This window comes from Perognathus longimembris, chromosome 7 (genome assembly GCF_023159225.1).
Source record: "Perognathus longimembris pacificus isolate PPM17 chromosome 7, ASM2315922v1, whole genome shotgun sequence".
NCBI lineage: Eukaryota > Metazoa > Chordata > Mammalia > Rodentia > Heteromyidae > Perognathus > Perognathus longimembris.
Genome location: NC_063167.1, coordinates 38074465 through 38095603, shown reverse-complemented (window position 1 = coordinate 38095603; position 21139 = coordinate 38074465). Strand labels below are relative to the sequence as shown.

Sequence of the window (21139 nt, the reverse complement as noted above, 5' to 3'; positions counted from 1 at the left end):
TAGAAAACGGCCAGAAGTGGCACTGTGGCTCAAGTGGCAGGGTGCTAGCCTTGAACAAAAACAAACAAACAAAAAAGAAACCAGGGACAGTGCTCAGGCCCTGAGTTCAAGCCCCGGACTGGCAAAAAAAAAAAAGAGTTATTTCTACTTGTATAGGCTCATCTGAGAATGCCTTTGTTTTCCATTACAGAGATGGAAAAGCCAAATGTGTGTAGATTAAGTTAACATCAATGGCCATAGTAGCCTGGTATGAGAAAGTTGCCAGCTGAATGAGATGTCAGCCAATACACAGTGTCAAGGACATGCTGGATACTGGTGGCCTCTATTAAGTCTGAAAGGATGCATCTGTGGTTCCAAGCCCTTCTTGTCACACACAATGAAGCTGACTTTTAAGAAGCTAGAAATCTGAATGTTATCTGAGACTGCCTGTGATTACACATAATATAGATGTTCTAGACCATTACCTTGCAGAGTTGTTAGGAAGGCCAAATGTGATGGATATGTAAGAGTTCTGAATTGCTAGCACACATACTAGGAATCTTTTGGTGCCCTAGCTCCTGCATCAGTAAAGGAACATGGGGGTCATAAGAAAGACAGAAGCCCAAGCTGGATCTGTACTATTAATCTACTGCAACATCCAAGGAAGAACCTTGGTTTCTTGACGAGGTAAATGCACTCCCACAAGCTTAGTAGTTGACTTCCTGAGTGGCTAATACCTGTGTGGACACTGTCCAGGTATATTTAGGGAGAAAGACTAACAACTGGCTCCATCTCCAAATGGACTTTAGGATTAGATGGTTCCATTTGATGTCCTGTTTACTCCTCTTATCAGCAAAGTAGACCCGTAAATGTTACAGCTTCTGGAACCCTTGGTTCTTAGCTGTATGCCAGCAGATAATTTAAAGGATTGGAAGAAATGAAAGATTGATGGCTGGTCAGTTTGTTTTATTAGCAGGTAGACATGACAGCCCCTTCAAAATCCAACTAGAAAGGTCAAAACACCCAGCCTTGCAGGTTTTAAGAAGGCTGTTGTTAATTATTTTAAAGAAAAAGGGGCTTGGTATATAGCTCAGGAACTTTACAGCACTTGCCTAGCATGTGCAAGGCCCTGAGTTCCATCTCCATACTGGAAGGAAAGGAAAAAGAGGGTGAGTTGGGTTGGGAAGGAGAACCTGAGACTTCACAAATGTGAGAAGTCAAACACAGGGCAGTCTCTAGCTCATCTATGTGTTTCTTTTCCTTAATATTGGTGCCCCAATAACCAGGACCTGTCAGTACAGGTTTTTTTTTACCTCAACTAAAGACCATGCACTTGAGTTCAGCAAACACAGCCATCAAAACTATATCTACTGTCAGTTTCTTCAGTTCTACTGTATAGTTGCTTTTAGTTCCAGCAGTTGTTTTTTCTTTCTTTTTTAATGAAGAAAGGGCTTGAACTTTCTAACACTGAAGAATGAGCATTTGTCAGGGAAAACCTGTAGACCTAGAATATTCCAGGTTCACACTAGCCAACAGCAAGTGTTTTTCATGGCAGCCTATTTAAAAGGTGAAGAAATGCCTTAATAGTAAACTTCGTTTGTCCCATCTGGATTGTGTCCAGTTAAAAAATCTGGACAAATATCATAAACCAAGGAGAGTTTGCACACTTCTAAGACCAGTAGCAATTAATTACTTTAAATAGAAACACAGTCACTTACAAGCAACATAAATATTTGTATGTGAACCTCTAATTAACAGTTAGGTTGACCATTCTGACCTTAAGTGATTAAAAAAAACCCCTCAGTTGAACATATTTTAACAAGGAATACATTTTTTTTTAAAAGGGTCAGGTCAGAAAGGAAGAAATAGCCTGAGTTCAAATCCCAGTGACCCATTTACTCAGTGGAGAACCTTGGTGAAGTTACAGATCTACTAGCCTCTATTTTCCATTAAGTATAAATAAAAATAATAACTTTTCATAGTTACTGTGGAGATTAGATAAATTAGTTCCTAAATAGGCTCTAAACTCCCTTGAAAGTAGGACTAATAGCTTCTGCATATATTCCTGAGTGTGACATTTGCTAACTCAGTCCGTTTCAGGCATGCTACTTGACATTTCCAGTTCTAAGTTATCATTATTTATAAAAACGGGTAGAATGGCCCCCACTTGGGACTCTGTACAGTAATAAGTTGCATGAAGTTCTTAACCTAGAGTCCTTCTAGCTTCTTGACATGAGCAGTTAAGCTATTCCATCTATATCTGATGCGTATTCTGTGTCCCTTATTATTTTGTGGATAGATATATAGGCTTTCTGCAAATGTTGCTTTCATTATTACTCTCCAAGATCCTCATCTCTGCTTATTGTAAGACAGCTACAGATTAATGTAAGTGGAAAATTGGACAACTTTTGACAAAGGCACGGGAAAACTTGGTAGGAGAAGTGGGATACCCTACCAGGCTACCCCTACCCCCACCACCCCATGCTTTGATTTTCGGTCATACGAAGAGTACTGTCATTTCTCCTTCATCTTCCCACTGTCCCACTCTCCTCACTTTACCAGGGGTTTTCTAAAAAGCACTTTGAGGAGAGCCTGTGTTTAATTTTGTACAAATATGAGCCATGGCTGCAGGGAGCAGGCTTTGGGGCTAGGTCACTCTGCTAACACTTCCCACATGATTTGATCAATGGGTGGGCCACGAAAACTTATCCTGTGTTTTTTTACACCCCACCCCCAAACCACCCAACCTGCCCAACTGTTAGTTTTTCAAAGCCAGTGAAGTTTCAAAGGCCTGAACCCAACACAGGGGCCTTTCTTCTTGCTTTCATTTTTTGCCCCTTAAGTGTTTGTCAGTGAGTTCGTGTTTCGCCTCCTCTGCAGCCATTTATATATCCCAAGAGGTCCCTAGAGGTATAGGAAGTTAATTGATCCTTGATTAAAAAGAGGAGAAATGCTTAAGTCTGTACTAGAATCACTAGTTTATTCTTCTTGGCTGTGTGTTGCAAAAAGCTCGTAATGCATATTTTATTATCAATAAATCTAAATTCCAGGATATTGGTTTCAGAGTTTTGATTAAATTAGATGCGTGTGTATCTAATTAGCACGTGTGTGGTATATGGTGAATGTTTGGTGAACATTAGTAGCCTTGACTGTTACAAAGGATTTTTTTCCCCCTCTCTGAGGAGGCCATGGAGTTAATGAGCTTCAGATAACTTGAGTAATTCTCCTAAGTGCTTCATTCTAACTAGTGACTCATTTTAGAAAGCACTCAAGATTTAATGTCAGGTTATTTGAACCTCATCCAAACCCATCACTTGCTTGTATAGTGACTCTGGGAAGTTACTTTAATATCTTTGAACCAAAGTGTGGCTTAACATATTAGGTTTTCATTGATAGTGGTGGTGGTTACAGGGCTTGAACTCAGGACCTGGGTGCTGTCCCTGAACTTTTTCATTCAAGGATAGTGCTCTACCACTTTGAGCCACCGCACCACTTTGGGTTTTCTGGTGGTTAAGAGTCTCAAGGACTTTAATGCCTGGGCTGGCTTCAAACCACAATCCTCAAATCTCAGCTTCCCAAGTAGCTAGGATTACCAGCGTGAGTCACCAGCACCTGGCTAGCTAGTTTTATTTATATTTTGTTTTTATTTGGTGCTAAGGAATTGAACCCAGGACCCCATGCATGCTAGGCAATCACTCTATCACTAAACCACATTCCTTGCCCCTAACTTTAATTTTTATGACTCTTTCTACTGTGACATGCCTGAAGAGGACTTAGATCTTTTCATCTCAGTATCCCAGTCAGGGCCTAGAACATAGTATGTATTGGATCTTAATAGTTTTTATGTGGATATCCTAGACACAGTTTGGGCACATAATAGTTGTTTAGTAAATGCTAGCTGTTAGTCTCTGTGATGTTGTTTTCTTTCTTCCATTCGTTGCTTGAATATGTCTTCTGGCATAGTAGCAAAGTTTAAAATTAATTAATTTTTTTTTCTTGCCAGTCCTGGGGCTTGAACTAGGGCCTGACCAGTGTCCCTGAGCTTCTTCTTTTGCTCAAGGCTAGCACCCTACCACTTGAGCCATAGAGCCACGTCTGTCTTTTTCTGTGTATGCGGTACTGAGGAATCCAATCCAGGTCTTGATGCATGCTAGGCAAGCACTCTACCACTAAGCTGCATTCCCTGCCCCTAAAATTAATTTTGATAATATATGTCAGTTTTGTGACTACCAGTACTGAAACCCTTAAACTGGACTGACTTCTTTCATGGATATATAATCTGTGGGTCTCAGAAACCAATCTTATTCATCTAAAGTTCAACCCACACCTTCTACATCCTCCCCACATGGAATACCCATAGTGTTACTGACAGACTTGTCTGCTTTCACAAGTTTCTGTTATCACAGTAATGACAATCCTGTGCACCTGCGCTGCGACATCTGTACAACTCCATGATCTTCCTGGCAGGGGCGATGATACCTTTGCCTTTAGCATCTGTCTATGGCTAGTTTTCTAGAGAGAAAATAGTGTGTGAGGTGGTGCTAATGTTGGATCTATGAAATGGAGATCCTACTTTGTGTCTTTGTCCCTTGTGCCTTGCAGAAGCAAAGCAAGGTCCTTTGTCTCTTGAGAACTAGCTGCCCAATTGGGGAAATGTTGGTGAATTTTTATCTAGGGAGGGGAATCTGAAGTTAGACTCTCCCTGGAGCAAAGTCAAAATTTGACTGGTACCCCTCCCCCTCAATTCACCCCTAATAATACTTCAAGTTCATAGGGAAGACAGAAAAAGCCTTTGGGTTTTCTAAATGCTATCTCCATGCCTTTCAAGAAAATAAACACAGTATTCAGATCCAATTTCTTGTCTGTTTGTGGTCATCAGCCACATAATCAGAACCGGAAACTCCCCAAGTCATAGGCAAAGAAAGAAGAAAAGGGATTTGGCTCATTCTCAGTTGCAAGAGGACGAAGAACTGGCCAGACAGATTTTATTTCCTAAGCCAGTGCTATGGGACCCTTGTCTCTTCCCTCATAACACTTATTGAGTGTCCACAGTGTCTCTTAGCCTCTTTTGCCCCAATGATCTTCCCTTGAATTTCTTCCAATTAAAGCTTCTTGGGCCGATGGATGAGGTGAGCCTTCCAGGACTGGATTATAAGCTCCCTGCGGGCAGGGCTTGGGTCATCTTTGTTTGCTGTACTTAAAAGAATGAATTAAAGAGTCCAAAAGATTTGTTGAATAAACAAATGAAGGAATACACGAAAGTCTTACGCATCCCAACAATACTGAAATTAGGCCTCTTCTCACAGATAAGAAAGGAATCTTGGGAGATGTGAAATGAATTAAGTCAAGCAGTAGCAAAGCAGAGCTGAGATCATTAGCCAAGTTCTAACTCTAAAGCTCTTTTATATGTGTTTTATTGTCCTTAGAAACATATGTTTTACAGGCCTATCATGTGAACACTATTAAATATAGAAGCCGGAGGCCTGAGAGTATTACACAAATGTCAGGCACCCAAAGTCTGTTCCTTTCCTGAGTTTATTAGCCATCCCCTGGGCCCCCGGCACCTCAGAGACTACAACTCAGCTCCCACTCAAAGCTCAACATTTTTATCACAATGCATGGGACTTTAAAAGCACACTATTAACATCATAGTGTTTGGCTTCCCAGATACTTTTCATAGCCAACTTGGTCGCATTTCAAAACGTTTAGGCTGTGAAATGAAGATGGTTTGGGCCCATAGGATATCTCTTCCAGGCCCCTAACCAAAAAGTCAGCTTTCTGTCCCTTCTAAGGCAGAACACTGCTTCATGGCTTCCCTGCCCCCTCTACTCCAGTGGCAGAGGCAGCGTTTCAAAAGCTAATGGTTATTGCCTTTTAGGGCCCCTCTGTGTTTACTTTGAGAAGGTCAGGCACAATGCTGTGGTGTGTTGCTGTTCTCTCTTTTCAAAGCACCAGTATGAATTTGATAAAGTAAATTGTTGTTCTAGCAGGAAGCAGTTAGGGGGTCACAAAATAAATAGCCGTAGAATTCAAATAAATCCAAAGAATAAAACCAAATAAATCCATGTGCGTAGGAACAGTGATACATAAATACACTTTTTAGAAAGTGAACATTTTTATCGCTGCTGGTCTGGACCAAAGTAATTGAAAAATTGTGGAGTTCATGGTACATTTTTTTTTAAGAGGCAGTCTGGGGTTTTGAGCAACGTGACATGAATTTAATTCTTTTTGAAAAACATGAAAATGGAATTTTATCTCCTAAGCAAGCACTTATCTTTTTTTTTCTTCAGCTAATGAATTTCATATTTGTTGGAAACCAATTTTCTAAGTTGAATTAGGGATCTAGGTACTTTCATGAGGGGAAAACTAAAAAGCCCTAAAATGACGGAAAAATTCTGAGCCTCTGTTCTTTTTCTCTTAAAGATAGGAGAGGGCTGGAATGAAGTTTTAAAATGATCTTTAAGGATCATTTCAAGACTCAGTGCAAAAAACAAAATGTATAAAAATGTTAACACATCGTTGGTTCATCAACTTTGAAATCTTTCCTAGCCTTGAGATTCAGTAAAATGTAAGCCTGTTGTTAAGTACAGAAGCAAGGTGTATTTCAGGTTAGGGAATAGCATGAACCAGATTTCTTGAGGGTGGGGATGGGGGTGAGCAGCAAGCTGTAGGTGTGGTTCAGGTCCTGGGAGCTTCTGTGGTGGACCTTAAGAGACCTTGGCAATGGGGAGCCATTGAACGCCCCTTAGGCAGGCAGTGACCAGCTCCTTGTCCACATCCTTCAGGAAGCAAATGGGTAGATCTATACAAAAGGTCTTCGTAACCAAAAAACCTATTAGGAGGTTTTATCAAAGTGTCTGGCTTAGAAAAATTATTGTGGGCATGTGCCTTTTTTGCTTTGTGGTTCTGAGGGACATCTGGGCAGGCAATGAAATCCATTAGCCATGACCTTTCGGGAGAATGGCATCTGAACCGGCTGGCCAGGGATCACCAGCTGCAGCTGCTCAGCCTGCCTGGTGCTTCCACTGCCCTGGGGCTACCAGCCGCGTCTGTAGGCCACAGGGCTGAGCTCAGCTCTGCTCAGTCTTGTCCATGATGGCTCAGTGAAAGGAAAGGCTTGAAAGTGGCCGTGTGCTGGGTGTCTTACGTGCACTCATCTAGTAATAGTCGCTGCAACTCATTTTCCTATAGGGAAACATGATCACAGAGATGAACCGAGGAAAGGGACCATGCCATTAGGAAGTGGTGGATCTGGGATTCTACTCCCGGTTATCTGACTGAAGGCCTGCCTTATTCTACTCCATGCAGCCTGGCCTGAAGATGGGCTTCTCCCAGAGAAATGCTTAGGACCTAAGAAATGAATGTCTTTGATGATCTAAGGGGCATTATTAGCTTGAGGGCTATATGAGTCAGTATTCCAAAATGTTATAGTACTGGGTTTTCATTTGTGTGTGGTGTTGTAAAACAGTAATAAACCCCTGCTCTGGCTCTTCCACTATTTCCTTTGACCTCCTGAGCAAGAGTAAAGCATGATACCTCTCTATTCTCTGTGGGCCATCGTTAGATGGAATTGGCAATGCCCACTGTGAAAGGCTGCAGGTGGCTACAAATGGAAGGCATTCCTCTGACTGTCAGTGTTACTTGGAGTAGTCTTTGCTGTAGGCTTTTCCTCCCTGACTTCCTTGCATTAATGGTTTCCCATTTCTTTTTCCCCTGGTTCCAGCGGCCTTGCCCTTCCTCATCATTGAGACCAGCACCATCAAGCCTTACCGCCGAGGGTTTTACTGCAACGATGAGAGCATCAAGTACCCGCTGAAAGTCAATGAGACCATAAACGATGCTGTGCTCTCCGCCGTGGGCATCGTCATCGCCATACTTGCTGTAAGTGTCTGAAAGCTGCCAGTCTGATGCTGTCTGATTCCCTTCTGTGTTCTAAAATCTCAGCCAACAGAGATAGGTGTACTAAGTCACGAGTAATTACTCCAAGCAGAAACCAACAAAGCAACTGACTTCTACTGAGTAGAAATATATTAGATACTATCCACTAAGACCCACTATTTACTAAGAGACACACATGGATAAGCACTCTCCTAAAATATGTTATATAAATTATCCTTACAACAGTCCACTGGTGTCTACATATTGTTCCTCTCTTTCTTCTATAATTTAAGAAACAAGGTCCATAGAGTAAGACTATTTTGCCTCAGATCACTTAGTTAACAAGTTGTAGAGTTGAGATTTGAATCTAGTTGTCCCTTACCTTAGGGTCTGAAGTCTAAGCCACTGTGCTCTAAAAGTTGAGCCCTCAGAATGGGAAATAGGTTGTTAGCTCTCTCAAGTATTTTCTGTGCTTTTGGCACTCCCTGGATGAGCTTCAGCGATAGAAACCATGCCACTCATGTCCTGTGGCATATTGTGCTGTGCCCAGTGGCTGTGGTGGCAAAGGAAATGAGACTTGCAATCTAGAGAGAAATGGGTTCTACATTTGACCTGACCCTCTACACATCTTTACCTATGACTGTCTTAGTTCACAATCTTGTAATAAAATGCAAAGAGCTCATGAATATTGAAATGTGCAAAACTCTTCATTGCTCAACAAGCCATTCATGTGCAGGTATAAAAGTACAGACTGACAAGCCCAGGGCTTCCCTTAACAGAGTTCACCTCTCAGTGAGGATATGGTAGGGAAGTTCTGTGAACTTTGATGTTCAAAATTATCCTGAGCCATGGTAGGCTACTGTGAAGTTGGGTGTGTCCCACCCGGGTCCTCTATGGAAGGTCACCACCCTGTTTCAATGTATCTATTTGAGGCAAAAGAGGGGTGGGTAGTTGAAAGCTGAACTTGTCCCTTGTGAATTTTCCGTTTTCACAGCTGTCCATTCTAGCTCTACAGTGTTTTCTAAGTTTGTCCACTGCCCTTGAACCCCCACCATGTGGGGAAAGGGCAGAGAACAAGCTTAGAAATTCTCCTTTGTTGATTGGTGAATTGCCTTTCTGTAGAGGATTGCCTGGAAACTTATCTTTAGTCTGCAGTAGGAGAAAGGTAATTAATATTAAGAACACAAGATATGGCCAGGCACAGTGGCTCCTGCCTGGAATTCCAGCTATTTGGGAGGTATAGGTAGCAAAATCACGGTTCAAGACTAGTGCAAGAAAAAAGTAAACCCTATTTCTTTCTTTCTTTTTTCTTTTCATTTCTTTATTGTCCAAGTGCTGTACAGAGGGGTTACAGTTTCATATGTAAGGCAGTGCATACATTTCTTATCCAACTTATTACCCTGTTTCAAAGAACAAACCAATAAGATGGTGATGCTTGCCTGTAATCCCAGTTAGACAGAGGGTATAGGTAGAAGGATTGAGGTCTGAGGCCAGCACAAAGGCAAAATTCATAAGACCCTTTTCTAAGAAAATAACTAAAACTAAAAGATCTAGAGATATGGCTTAGGTAGCAGAGTTCTTACCCCTAGCTTGTAAGAGGTACTGAGTTCAAACTCCAGTACTAACAAAAACCAAACAAACAGAAATACTAAATGTGAGATGCGAACTATTATCCTCATTATATAGATGGAAAAATCTGAAACACAGGGGGAATAAATGACAAGCTCATAGTGTACAGCTCATAAAAACTAGGGATCAAGCCTATGTCTGGTTTATTTCAAAACCCCCTTTTCATCTTGCAGACTTAAGTTTCAGGATGACTAACCTATCCAGATGAATTGCTCAAGGGAATAGGCAGTTAGCTTATCTTCCCTACTCTGGGCCACATCTTAGCTGCTAAAATTATGTGAATTACACTAAATAAAGTTTTTTTTTCTTTTTTTTTCTGACTTGCTCACTCTGGGGGTTAGTTGTAAACTTTGAGACCCTCTTTGTTTTTTAATAACATCGTAAACCAGGCACACAGTCAACAGTTTGAATTTGGGGAGCTAGAAGGAGAGGCAGTAGAATTCTTTCCAACCTTTAAAAGAAAAACAGTTCATTTGGCAACTGTCGTCGTTTCTTAAAGGTGCACTAAAGAGCTTTGTGTGGGGGGAAAAACACTGAAAAATGAAGTGTAATTTTACTATTTGCTCAAAATTGACAGTGGTAGGATTGAGTTCTCTAGGAAGAATGGCTTCCCCTGACAAAGGTGTTTGTTGTAGGAGGCAAATAAATTGCACAGTATCTGTGCTAAGGTTTGGACAGGTGTTTTCAACAGCCCGAAGATCCCTTAGTTGAATGAATGAAGAAGCACAATTTAACCCAGGAGTGCAGTAAGGGAAGAACAGCATGGGGACAGGGAGGCCACTTTCAGCTCTCTCCACATGGCATTATTCCTGGCTTGCCTAGCAGGCTCCAAGTACAGCCTGATCGATTAAGCACCTTTCTCAATGTGCATTAGGTGACTTGTTGGTTTCTTTAACCCTCAGTTACTTCACTCATGAAATTGGAATTGTGTTAACCATCCCACAAGACCATGGCTTATAAGGATCAGAGTCTGTGAGGCCTGGAAACATAGGCTGCAGCAGAGAGCTATGTGCCACAGGCAAGTCTCAAGAGAGAGGAGTGGTTCTGGGTCTCTCCTCTGGCCCCAGGATGAGCAAAGGAAATGTTAGAGAGGTGTCCCTTTGGGGGCTGTACTTTTCTGCTAATCTTTCTTCCCTAAGGTGCACTCAGAGCTCAACAGCTCTACTACCCCTGCTGGCCGCCCAGGCCAGTGTGAGCACCCCCCTCTGTTCTCAAGAGCTTAGTTGTACTTGCCTCTTTCTCCATGTCATGTTGATGTTTTAATTAAAATGCTCCCTGAATGCTGAGGTTTTCTTGAAACAGTCCTGGGGCTGGTTAGAGGGTAACAATAGGCCTTGGTTATTGGATAAGGAGCCACGTTGTTTTTTCCACCTATACAATGTCAGCAAAATAGGTTTGGTTACAGCCTTACTAATTCAGGGAAACCAGTCACAAAAATACCACAACTTTGCTGTCCTTTGAGTAATGGGCCTAGAACACTTGTGAACCCTGTTCATTCACTTCATCCTTGGAAAACTCCCAAGAACTTGTTATTCTTGTGGTCTAGGTTAGTTTCTGTAAATCATCTGCTCTGATTCAGGTTTGCGCTCCTCTGCTGTTGATTGAGGCTCATTCGTTGAGCCTCAGTATTCTCATCTGTTAAATGGAGAGAGTATGTCTCCTTGTTAGATCTTACCTATGTCAAATAACTCAGCACCTCACACATACAGTCTACTCAATAAATATTGACTCTCTTTTTTACAAATTAACATGAAGAGTCAAAAGAACATTAGGCTAAGTTAACTTAGCCAAGACCATGCCTGACAAGAATAAGGTCAAGAAGAAACACCCATAATAGCCAGCTATGGGTGTTACACTCTCCCTTGTAGTATTAATGACAACCAAAGCCTCTTGTATTCCTTTGCAGTAGAACTTTTTCTGAAATGCAGTGACAGCTGGAGGTGTATGCTACCAAGGTTGACTAGCCTGCTCACCTGACATAGCTACTGAGCAGACCATGAGTCCTACTCATGGAGAAAACAGAGCAGAGACTTCAGAGGCCGAATGAATAACTCACTTGGTTGTACTCAATGTGTAGATGCACCTTGCCAATCACAACACCACCATATCTCCCACTTTCCCATCCGGACTGGCTGCCGTTAAGAGCCTGGCTGCCTTCACCTAGAATCAGCGGGTGGCAGAGCTGGAAATTTAATCCATTTGCTACTGGCTGCCCTGGGCTTTCTTCTGCTGAATTTCAGTTTTCTGTGAAATGGCAAGAGAAGCCATTAGTCCACTTTGGACAGTACCCACAACAAAGAGCGACGGTGGAGGAGAGCAGGGTGGCTTAGAGATGCAAATCATCAAAAGTTATTAAGAAAGCCAGCACCTTTCTGTGGCAGGACTTATGGAAAAACCTGGTCATGTTGACCAGTTTTTCAGATGTATCTCAGGTTTTGGAATTATAGCATAATAGGAATTCCTTCCAAGTCCACAAAGCAGTGGTTCCTGGCCTTGCCTTTGCAAAAGCGTAATGACTCTAACAGTGGTGAGATTAGCAGCGTACAGCAAAATAACATCTCCTATCTAGGTTGCTTTTTGCTTGTGCCCTGAGCTGCCCTAGAAAGTGTGTTATGGGCCAAGATTTTAATATGACAGAAATCCTCAATATTTTTTAATAAACATAGGCTTAGTGCTTGCCTTAGCCAGATACCAAAAGGAGTTTACCAAGGTTCTTAGTATCTAGGAATTGATACATGAGCAAATCCCCTCTAGCCATAGAAGAGCTACTTCCCTTCCAAGACCCCACTGGACTCTACTTCTGTAATAATATTCCAAAGTGAAGAAACACCTTGACATCATCTGACTCAAGTTCATGTCCCAACTTCCGCGCTTCCTTGCTTTTGCTTTTGGTTTTAGTTTTTGTTTTTTAACATGCCCTAGCAAACCACATTTTCTTTTTTAAACTGGTGGCCATGGGCTTGGGCTTGTCTTCAGATCAAGTGATAATTATGTCTGTGATTTGTGAGACTGTGTGATGATGTCGCATAGTTTACCAAGTGACTTTTTTAGGCACCTACTCCTATGTGTCCCTGGGAGTCATCCTGGGAGATGGACTGCCAGAAGTGAGACCTCTGGGGTTCAAGGATATTCAGTGATTCTCCCACAAAAGACAAGTCCAGATCCAGGGTCCTCTGATTCTGAAGCCAAAGCTTTTTAAATAATGATACCACCAGTGTAATTCAGCAGTCAGCCTTCCTTCCACTGCTATATATCAGGCAGCTCTGGGATGCCAGGTGCTGAGGGCACAGCAGTGCTCCCAGCCCAATGGGCTGTGCCTTGTTTGGTGCACTGAACTACCAGCACCTGCCCCATCTGGAGTGGGCAAATTGACACCATTAACACACACTGCTTTTTTCCAGGTTTTTTCTCCCCAGCGAAAAGGCAAGTTCCTAGGAGACAGTGGCCAGGTTGTCTCCCCTGATACAAGGCACATACTAAGTACACACCAAGCAAACATCTTCAGGAAGCATTTCTTGGATGTTTCCTCCTCTAGTCTTCCAAAGGTCCCTAAGAAGAACTCTGGGCACCCCCCTGTCCTTACGGTTCCCATGCTGATAATCTTGCTGTTTATTTGTCTGTTTCATGCCTATCCTGTTAGTTGCACAGGGTAGGAATAGATCTGATTTGATCTGTTATTACTAGATCAAACGTAATTTGAACATGGTGTTCAATATATGTTTCTTAAAAATCACCAAAGAGGCCTTGATATAGGCATGAAATCAAACACACAAAGGCCAGAAGATGTTGAAGACTCTACAGAGCAGGAAAAAGTATCATATTTTTGTCCCTAAAATCATAAATATTCTCCGTGTGGTACATGGGAATGCACTCTGTACCACATGTAAATTTCTTTCTGGAGAGACAAGAAGAAGAGCTCAATACCTCCAGGACTTGTTTATTCAGGATCAGGCTTCAGTTTGCCCACATCTGGACTTCATTAGTTCTCCCCCACCCACCCCTACTCCCATCTCCCTTTATCTACAAGAACTCTGCCAAGAAAACAAGGTTCCCTAACATTGCTCCTCATTAAAGGTTAGTCGAGTTTTCAACTCTGCAAAACAGTGAGGCCATGCTGGCCCAACAGTGGGTTAGTGGGAGACCCAGTCCCCAAGTTTACAATCCACTCCATCTGTGCAATTACTAAGACCACCAACAGAGAGGGGCCACATTAATCCTTCAGCTATGTTCTTCTCTGATCAGAGAGTTCTGCAGAGTTCTTCAGAGACCTTCTTGTCTTTGGGGGATGGAGGCAGGGGGTATCTATTTGTGATTTTACAAACATAGGCGCTGCTGTGTGCAATCTAGGATTTCATTTATTCTCTGTCCCCACCACTTTCTAGTCTGGGGAAGACAAGACAAAACAGCAGGTGTCCTCTAATTACAGGCCTTAGGGTCCATAATCATGCAAAATGTAACACAGAGGTGACAATAGTCTGTATCTTGAGAGATAATTTTCTCTAGCCTGAGGAATCCATCTGTGATTCACAGTGTATGGCAGGGAAGGGTGGAGATTCAGAACATTTAAGAGCTATCTGATGGAGGAGAAGCTAACTAGCCTTATCTTAACTCCTCTTCTGCAGCTGCTAGAGGTAGACATTTGCAAGGCTAGCAGCTCATCAAAGCAAAAAGACTGGATGCAGTGGAAAGCAGGAATGGAAACTCAAGTCTGTCCAGCTTTAAAAACCCAAGCATTTTAATGGACATTTATTAGAGGCCTACAATGGGCTTAGTGCTATGTGTAGTGATCTTTTCTAAAGGTTTTTAGATTCTGGGCTTGGAAAGCTGCATATATGAAGACAAAGTGTCCAGGCCACCAGAAGAATGACCTCCTAAGATGGCCAGGATGCAGCCATGGTGGTATGTGCTTTGGGTAGAAGGTGGCAACCTGCTGTGCATAAGTAGATGCTTGGTGAGTTCTTCTCTGTGTCACTGGAATATGGTAGTAGGTGCCATGGCCTATAAGCTGATGTACAAGACACAGGTCTTGAACTTGGAGCCCATGGTGTACAGGGGATGTAATACAATTACATGAGGAGAGATTAGCCAGAAAGTAAGTTAAGTGTCAGAACAATCAATGCACAGCTACAGGTTTTAGGGAAGAGAGAGCTTCAAAGAAAAGAACATGTCAGAATTAACTTTCTTTTGGATTTACAAATAACCAGAGAGAAATGGTTCTCCATCATCAAGTGATATAGACTTTGTGACAAGGAAATAAAGTTAAGACTATTTGCATTTCCAAAGACCACAGAGGTGATGGCTGGGGCTGCTTCCTCACTATCATCATCATCATCAACATCATCACCGTAGTGATCCTTGTGTAAAGAAAATTTGTCCCATTTAATTATCACAACAATCCTTAAACACTTATGCTGGAATCACTCTCATGTTTACAGAGAAGGAAACAGGCTTAGAAAACTCAGTTGTTCTGGACTTGGAAGTTAGAGAACCAGATCTCTCCCTACTCGGCAGTCATTTAGGTCACCACTTGAAATCTACCTTGAGGGAGAGGTGGGATTTGTCCCAGAGATTAAACATTCCAGGCCTAGGAGAGTGTTGTAACAAAAGGGAAGACTTTGCAACTCCAGTGTGAGGAAATGCACCTCAGATCTGTTTGGCTGGAGGAGTCCAAGAAAGCTGACAAAGTTCAGGTTTGAAATGAGATCCAGGAAAGATCGTAGGTCTTTGAGTGCTGAGAAAATTTGACAAGTTAATTGCTAGACATTGACAGAACTACTTATTGGTTGGTTAATTGATTGTTTGATTACATTACTAGAAAGGAGCCCAAGGCTTGGAATATGTTGTGCAAGAGCTCTACCACTTGATCCATGTCCAGTCCTTGTATTTTGTGTATGTGTTGTTTGTGAGATAATTTTACCTGGGCTATCTTCAATGGTTCTTCTACCTTCACCTCCCCAAATGAGGTTGTTGTAGATCATTATTATTTGAGTCTGATCTAATGCCGATATGGAGGAAGTCTAAACAATGTTGGTGGTAATATAAGGGAAATAGGGAGGGGGGAAGATGGATATGAGAGACCATGTGTTGGTAGAATGGACAGAATTTGATGACAGTAGGATAAGGGAGAAGGAGTCTATGATTTCAGGTCATTGGTTATACCTGGTACAGAAATAGGAGAAAGCTAGGTACCAGTGGCTCATACTTGTAATCTAATTACTCAGGAGGGTGAGACCTGGAGGGTTGAGTTTTAAAAAGCCAGCCTGGACAGAAAAGTCTGTGAGACTCCATCTCCAATTAAGCAGCAAAATGCTGCACTGAGAAAATGGCTCAAGGTGGTAGAGTACCAACTATGAAGCAAAAAGACAGAGAGACAGTGACAGAGATTGGAAAGAGAAACCAAGTTTGGGGTGGAAGTAGAAATAATCTAGATACCATCTTAAGTTTGTTTTGTTTGACATGTGAATGGAATAAGCTTTATGTCCATTTGGGAGATGTAGCTGAAGACTTGAACTGAACTGGGAGGAGAGTGATGTCTTTTGGACAGGTCATCTTAATAGTTGGTAATTAAGGCTATTGAAGCAGCTAAAGTCACTGCACAAAGCCAGTGTCCCAATTCTAGAAAAGACCCATATTTATTAAGTAGAAGCCAAGTGTGGAAGCATTGAAAGAAATAGGAAAATGTATAGAAATAGGAAAAAAGCATGTTGATGTATTCTCAAGGAAACCTGCCTCATGTCAACAAATAGTGAGAGGTTGGCCATAGAAATTGCTACAAAAAGAACTGCTAGGAGACTCTTATGCAGACAGAGCTTGTAGTTTTCTAAGCCTATGACTGTGGGCCTATGACCTTGAGGAAAGCAATGATGCTTCCTGCTTCAAATGATCTTCATAAAGCCTATGGGCACTGAGGATTCTAACTATAGATAGTTTTGGTGGCCTCTTTGCCAGCCATATCTGAGATGTCAGAGTCTTCTGCCCATAGAGACCACAACCTCTACTGGTGACCTTGGACAGATTTAGGTCCTGGTTACCTTTTCCAGACAGTGAGTGACTGATCTTCTGCCAAAACACTGAAGATAGCCAAGTGAGAGAAGACCCGAAGATTAAATTCCTAATTACTTCTTCCTACTTACTAGACACTTCGCTTCATAATTTTTTTTTCTTTTCCCTTGGGACTGAGAATAAAGATGATTCTCCCTTTGTTATTTACCATCATCAAATGTTTGTTGAATTTTATTTCCATTCACATAGCAGAGTAGAGAAAGGACTAACACTCTGTCTAGCAAGGACTTAGACGTGTAAGTGCCTTACAGGACTACAGACTGTGACTTATTGGGTTTGCTATGTGTGTCTGTCTCTGAGGACCCAGATACTGCTACGTGCTTAGAATAAGGAATTGTCAAGCTGTCATGACTATTTTTGATGGGGGGGGGGGGGGGGTTGTCAATGCGACCTTCACCACACATTACAAAGAGTTTGTAACAACTGAATAGTTCATAGGATGTTATGAGAAGGAAACAACCCATGGTCGTAAAAGTGCTTTGTGCGCTGTAGAGGGCTATGCAAATAATTCAGTTAAGGCAGAACCGAATATAGGGAAGTCTATCTTTCCATACTCACTAGGGAGAGATGAGTCTCAGTCTCTAAAAGAGTGTTTGTTTGTTGCGATATGAGGGCCCAAAAGACCATTTTTACTGGGGTACTGTATAGAGTGGGATGTTAAAAATGAGTTAAGAAACCCTTCTGCCTTGGGTTTCTTTCCTCCTGTTTTGTTATCCTAATATAAAACATTGCCAATGAAATGAGGAAACCAACATCATCCCTACACAGGTATTCTGCTTCTACCCAGAGGGGGTTGTGTCCTAAGTTGGAATGCTGTCTTCCAAGGAGATCTTGGAAGTATTCTTTTGTTTTCCCTTTCTCCAGTGGAAAGATTTGTTTTTTTTAACCCACAAACTTTTTTAAAGTACCAGCCATTTGATGTATCGCTTACTGATTTCCCTGGCAGGCCCACCACATTGATATTATTAATTTTATATTATAGATGGGAGGGGGGCAACACCTCAGCCTAGACAGATAGATGGGATCTGCTGGTCTGTTTGTGGCTTTCAGCTTGATGCTTCTTTCTCTATCCTATTTTCTATCCTTTCCACAATGTCAATCCTAATGTGTCTCTACATTTTCACTGTGGAACGGGGAAATATTGTATAAATAGGTAGGTAGTTCAGCTGTCTTTCCACCGGGAAGGACAAGGAGACCCCTTCCCCCGCCTTCCCCCCAGTGCACTGTGGCTGCTTACTGGCTCAGAGGCTAGGACTGTCCCCTTGTCGCTTAATTGCCATGCTTTCCTCTTTATGAGTTTCCAGACCCTGTGCCAAGCGCTTTAGAAGGCACGTAGGGGAGAATTCTCTGCTTGCCTGGCAGCCTGCCATCACCCCCAGATCTGCAGCCAGCTGTTTCAGAGCGGGATTGACGTGGAAGGCATTTTTCTCAGCAGTGAAATTTACATATCAGAACCGTGCTGACTGAGGCAGAATTGGAGGCCTAGGGGGTGTGGGGGACATAGCCTTTGGAGGGGGCTGGAGAGGGAAAAGCTCATTTTATGGCCCAGGAATGAAAACATTGTGAGTAATGAATAAAGTCCGAAAGCAGTAAATCTGGGGCTCTGGATTGAGGAGTGTAACTTATGGGAGAACAATTCAGGTCCTTGCCTCTCCTCTAGAGGCGCAGCATTTGGGCTGTCTCTCACAGCCTGAATCTCATTAAATGGCCTTTAAGCGTTAGGATTACAAGAAGCCAAGTCCGGCTGGTTCATAATGATGATTTATGGCTGTGTGGTCGACTCCTCGACCCTTCTGTACAAGGAGATGGAGAAAATACATAATTTGCTGCTCATTAACTCCCAAATCCGTCAAGGTTGCCCTAGAAGTCATGTGGTACTGGAGTCGTGTGTCTGCTAAATGGCTTCAGCCTGGCCCCCAGGCTGGAACATACACAATTCTGAGTGACAGAATATCTGGACTGTGCTTAAAATGCTATCACTTCCTAGTCTTTTGTCCTTCTGATCTTCCAAGCTTTATAATCCACATATAAAATTGGTTCATCAATTGTACATGAGACTAATAATGCACACATGAACTATAAGATATATGCTTTTTTGTGTATGTGTGTGAACCAGTATTAGGGCTTGAACTCAAGGCTTAAGCACTGTCTCTTAGTGTTTTCTCTCAAGGCTGGTCCTCTACCACTTGAGCCACAGCTCTACTTTTGAATTTTTAGTGGTTTATTAGAGATAAGAGTTTCATGGACTTTCCTTCCAGAACATTCTTAGATCAACATCAGTAATCTGAGGTATTTAAGTCTTTATCTTCCCATATGAGAAGGGAGGATTTCAATAACTGTTCATTATTTAAAGATGACATTACTAATGGTGGATATTATAGCGGGAGGGAGACTAAGAGTTCAAGAGTCATTGAATTATAATCAAACTATTTTTCATAGACTGAAACAGAGATAACTCATGCACAAGTTTCCAGTAAGTTCTTACAAGATGCTAATTTGCCATAGAAACCCATGAATCCTTTATCAGAACCAAATGGGGTATGTGAATTGATGCTAAAGCCAATGCTTAGCTTCATTGAAGGCAGTGTCCTGGTTTTGAGAGTTTAGTAGCAATCCAGAGTCAGGCCCTGGGTCTGTGGTGTTATTCACAAGTAACTATAACTACCTGTGCTGTTTTATCTTACCTTTGCTTGGTTGGGAAGCTAGTGGTAGAGGTAGCACAGAGAGTTGAGAATAAATGCCATTGTAATTATTAAGTAATAAATCATGTCATCTCGGGCCATGATTTTGAAAATGGAGAATGTGATTTATCCCAAATTCACTCAATGAGTTGAGGACTCTAACCCTGGCCACTTGACTCCTATTTTCAGTGTTCTTCCTCCTGCATATAAAAACATGTGAATATGATTTATAAATAAAGAAGAATAAGAAAGAGCAAGAGAACACGTGCTGATTGTGGTAGTAAACATCTGGAACCTGTTAGCCTGTAAGGTTACATAGGGTAAAAGTATAAACAGGTTCAAAAGGAGAGTTAGAGCATGAATGGTAGGAAAGAATGCTGGGTGGGGAGTCAGAACACCTGGGTCTAATCTTTAGATGTGTTATTTTGGACCTCAGTTTCTTCTGTACATAACAACCTCTTTCATTTCTGACTTGCTGTGCTTTCCAGGTTTTAATCTCTGCAATGTATTATCAAAGGGCCCTTGGTAATGTTAAGGGGATATTTCCAATTTTGCAGTGAGGCAACTCTGAGGACTCCTCTCCTGCTCCTTGCTATTCATTTGTTCTTTAGTGATAGTCCCTGGGTACCTGTGCAGGGTTAGACGTTAATTCTGTTCTCTCAAGGAATAACAGGGCCAGGATATTTTGGCTTTTTGTATGCAACCCTCTCCTGTGGAATCAAGCTTAATGAGATCTTGGAAAACAAAGTGGACTACATAGAAAGGCATCATGTTTATCAGCTCAGGTACCTGTGTTAGCATTGGTATTGATAGCAGCTGTTCTCACTCCTGCACCTGCCTGTCCCTGGACCGAGTTGGTGGTTCCATCCTACATACCATGCTACTCTAGCTTTTGGGCTGTTGAGGACCTTTGTCAGTGCCCCTGCCTTGATGTCTTCCCCCACTGTAAAATAGTAACAGAGCCTCCAAAAAGACGTGTCCGGATGTGCCCATCTATTGCTTCCCTTGTGGTCACGAACACATTGTCTACTCGCTGAAAGTGGCTCATCATCCTCCCTGGGAGGAAGTGTGAAAGGGGCTCTTGTGGTAAGTGATGAGCTGACCATCTCTGTCTCTGGGCTGTGGTTGTAACCAGGAAGTGACCCTAGCTGCATTGGGGAGTTAAGGCATGGAAGGCAGACGTGTGGTATTGCATCGCCACAGCCAAGTTGGTCCTCTGATGTATAGACGTCATCCAGATTCACCTTCCAAGTGGCAGCTGGCCCTGAGCTTAATGGGTAACCATTTGGCCACTAGGACACATGGTAAGATAGGACAAGGATCTGAAAATGAGACTCCATCTCTGGCCTTCAGGGCCTGAGGAAACAGCGGAGACAGTCTTGGGAAATGCCAAACATTGCACACACATTGTACTAAACATTTCTGTTTTTGTAGACATGTCTCATTATTTTTGTTTTTGAGACAAGTCTTATTATTTGGCCCAGGCTGTTCAAACTTGTTATCTTCCTGCTTCCACCTTATGAGTAGTGTGGGTTTACAGGTATAAGCCCCTGGCACATGGGTTGTTCATCTACATTTCTCTGTAGCTAAGGCATTATTTGTATCCCATATATATAAACTCCATGTACATTTTTCTTATTCTAAGAGTCATTGAAGGGTTTGTTGGACTTTCTTTTCTTTTCTTTTTTCCAGTCTTGGGACTTGGACTCAGGGCCTGAGCACCTTCCCTGGCTTCTTTTTGTTCAAGGCTAGCAATCTACTACTTGAGCCATAGCACCAATTCTGGCTTTTTCTATATATGTTGTGCTGAGGAATTGAACTCGGGGCTTCATATACATGAGGCAAGCACTCTTGCCAGTAGGCCATAATCCCCTCACTCTGTTGGACTTTCTTAAAGAAAGGAAATGATG

At 42.2% G+C, this 21139-nt stretch overlaps 1 protein-coding gene across 1 annotated transcript in view; it reads left to right on the top strand.

Annotated features, from left to right (window-relative positions):
* Window positions 1-21139, top strand: part of Plpp3 (phospholipid phosphatase 3) — a 75626-nt gene that overhangs the window by 30947 nt on the left and 23540 nt on the right. Inside the window, exon 2 of the mRNA XM_048351410.1 lies at window positions 7703-7860. Within this exon, the coding sequence (XP_048207367.1) occupies window positions 7703-7860 (158 nt within the window). The remainder of the gene's footprint in view (window positions 1-7702; window positions 7861-21139) is intronic.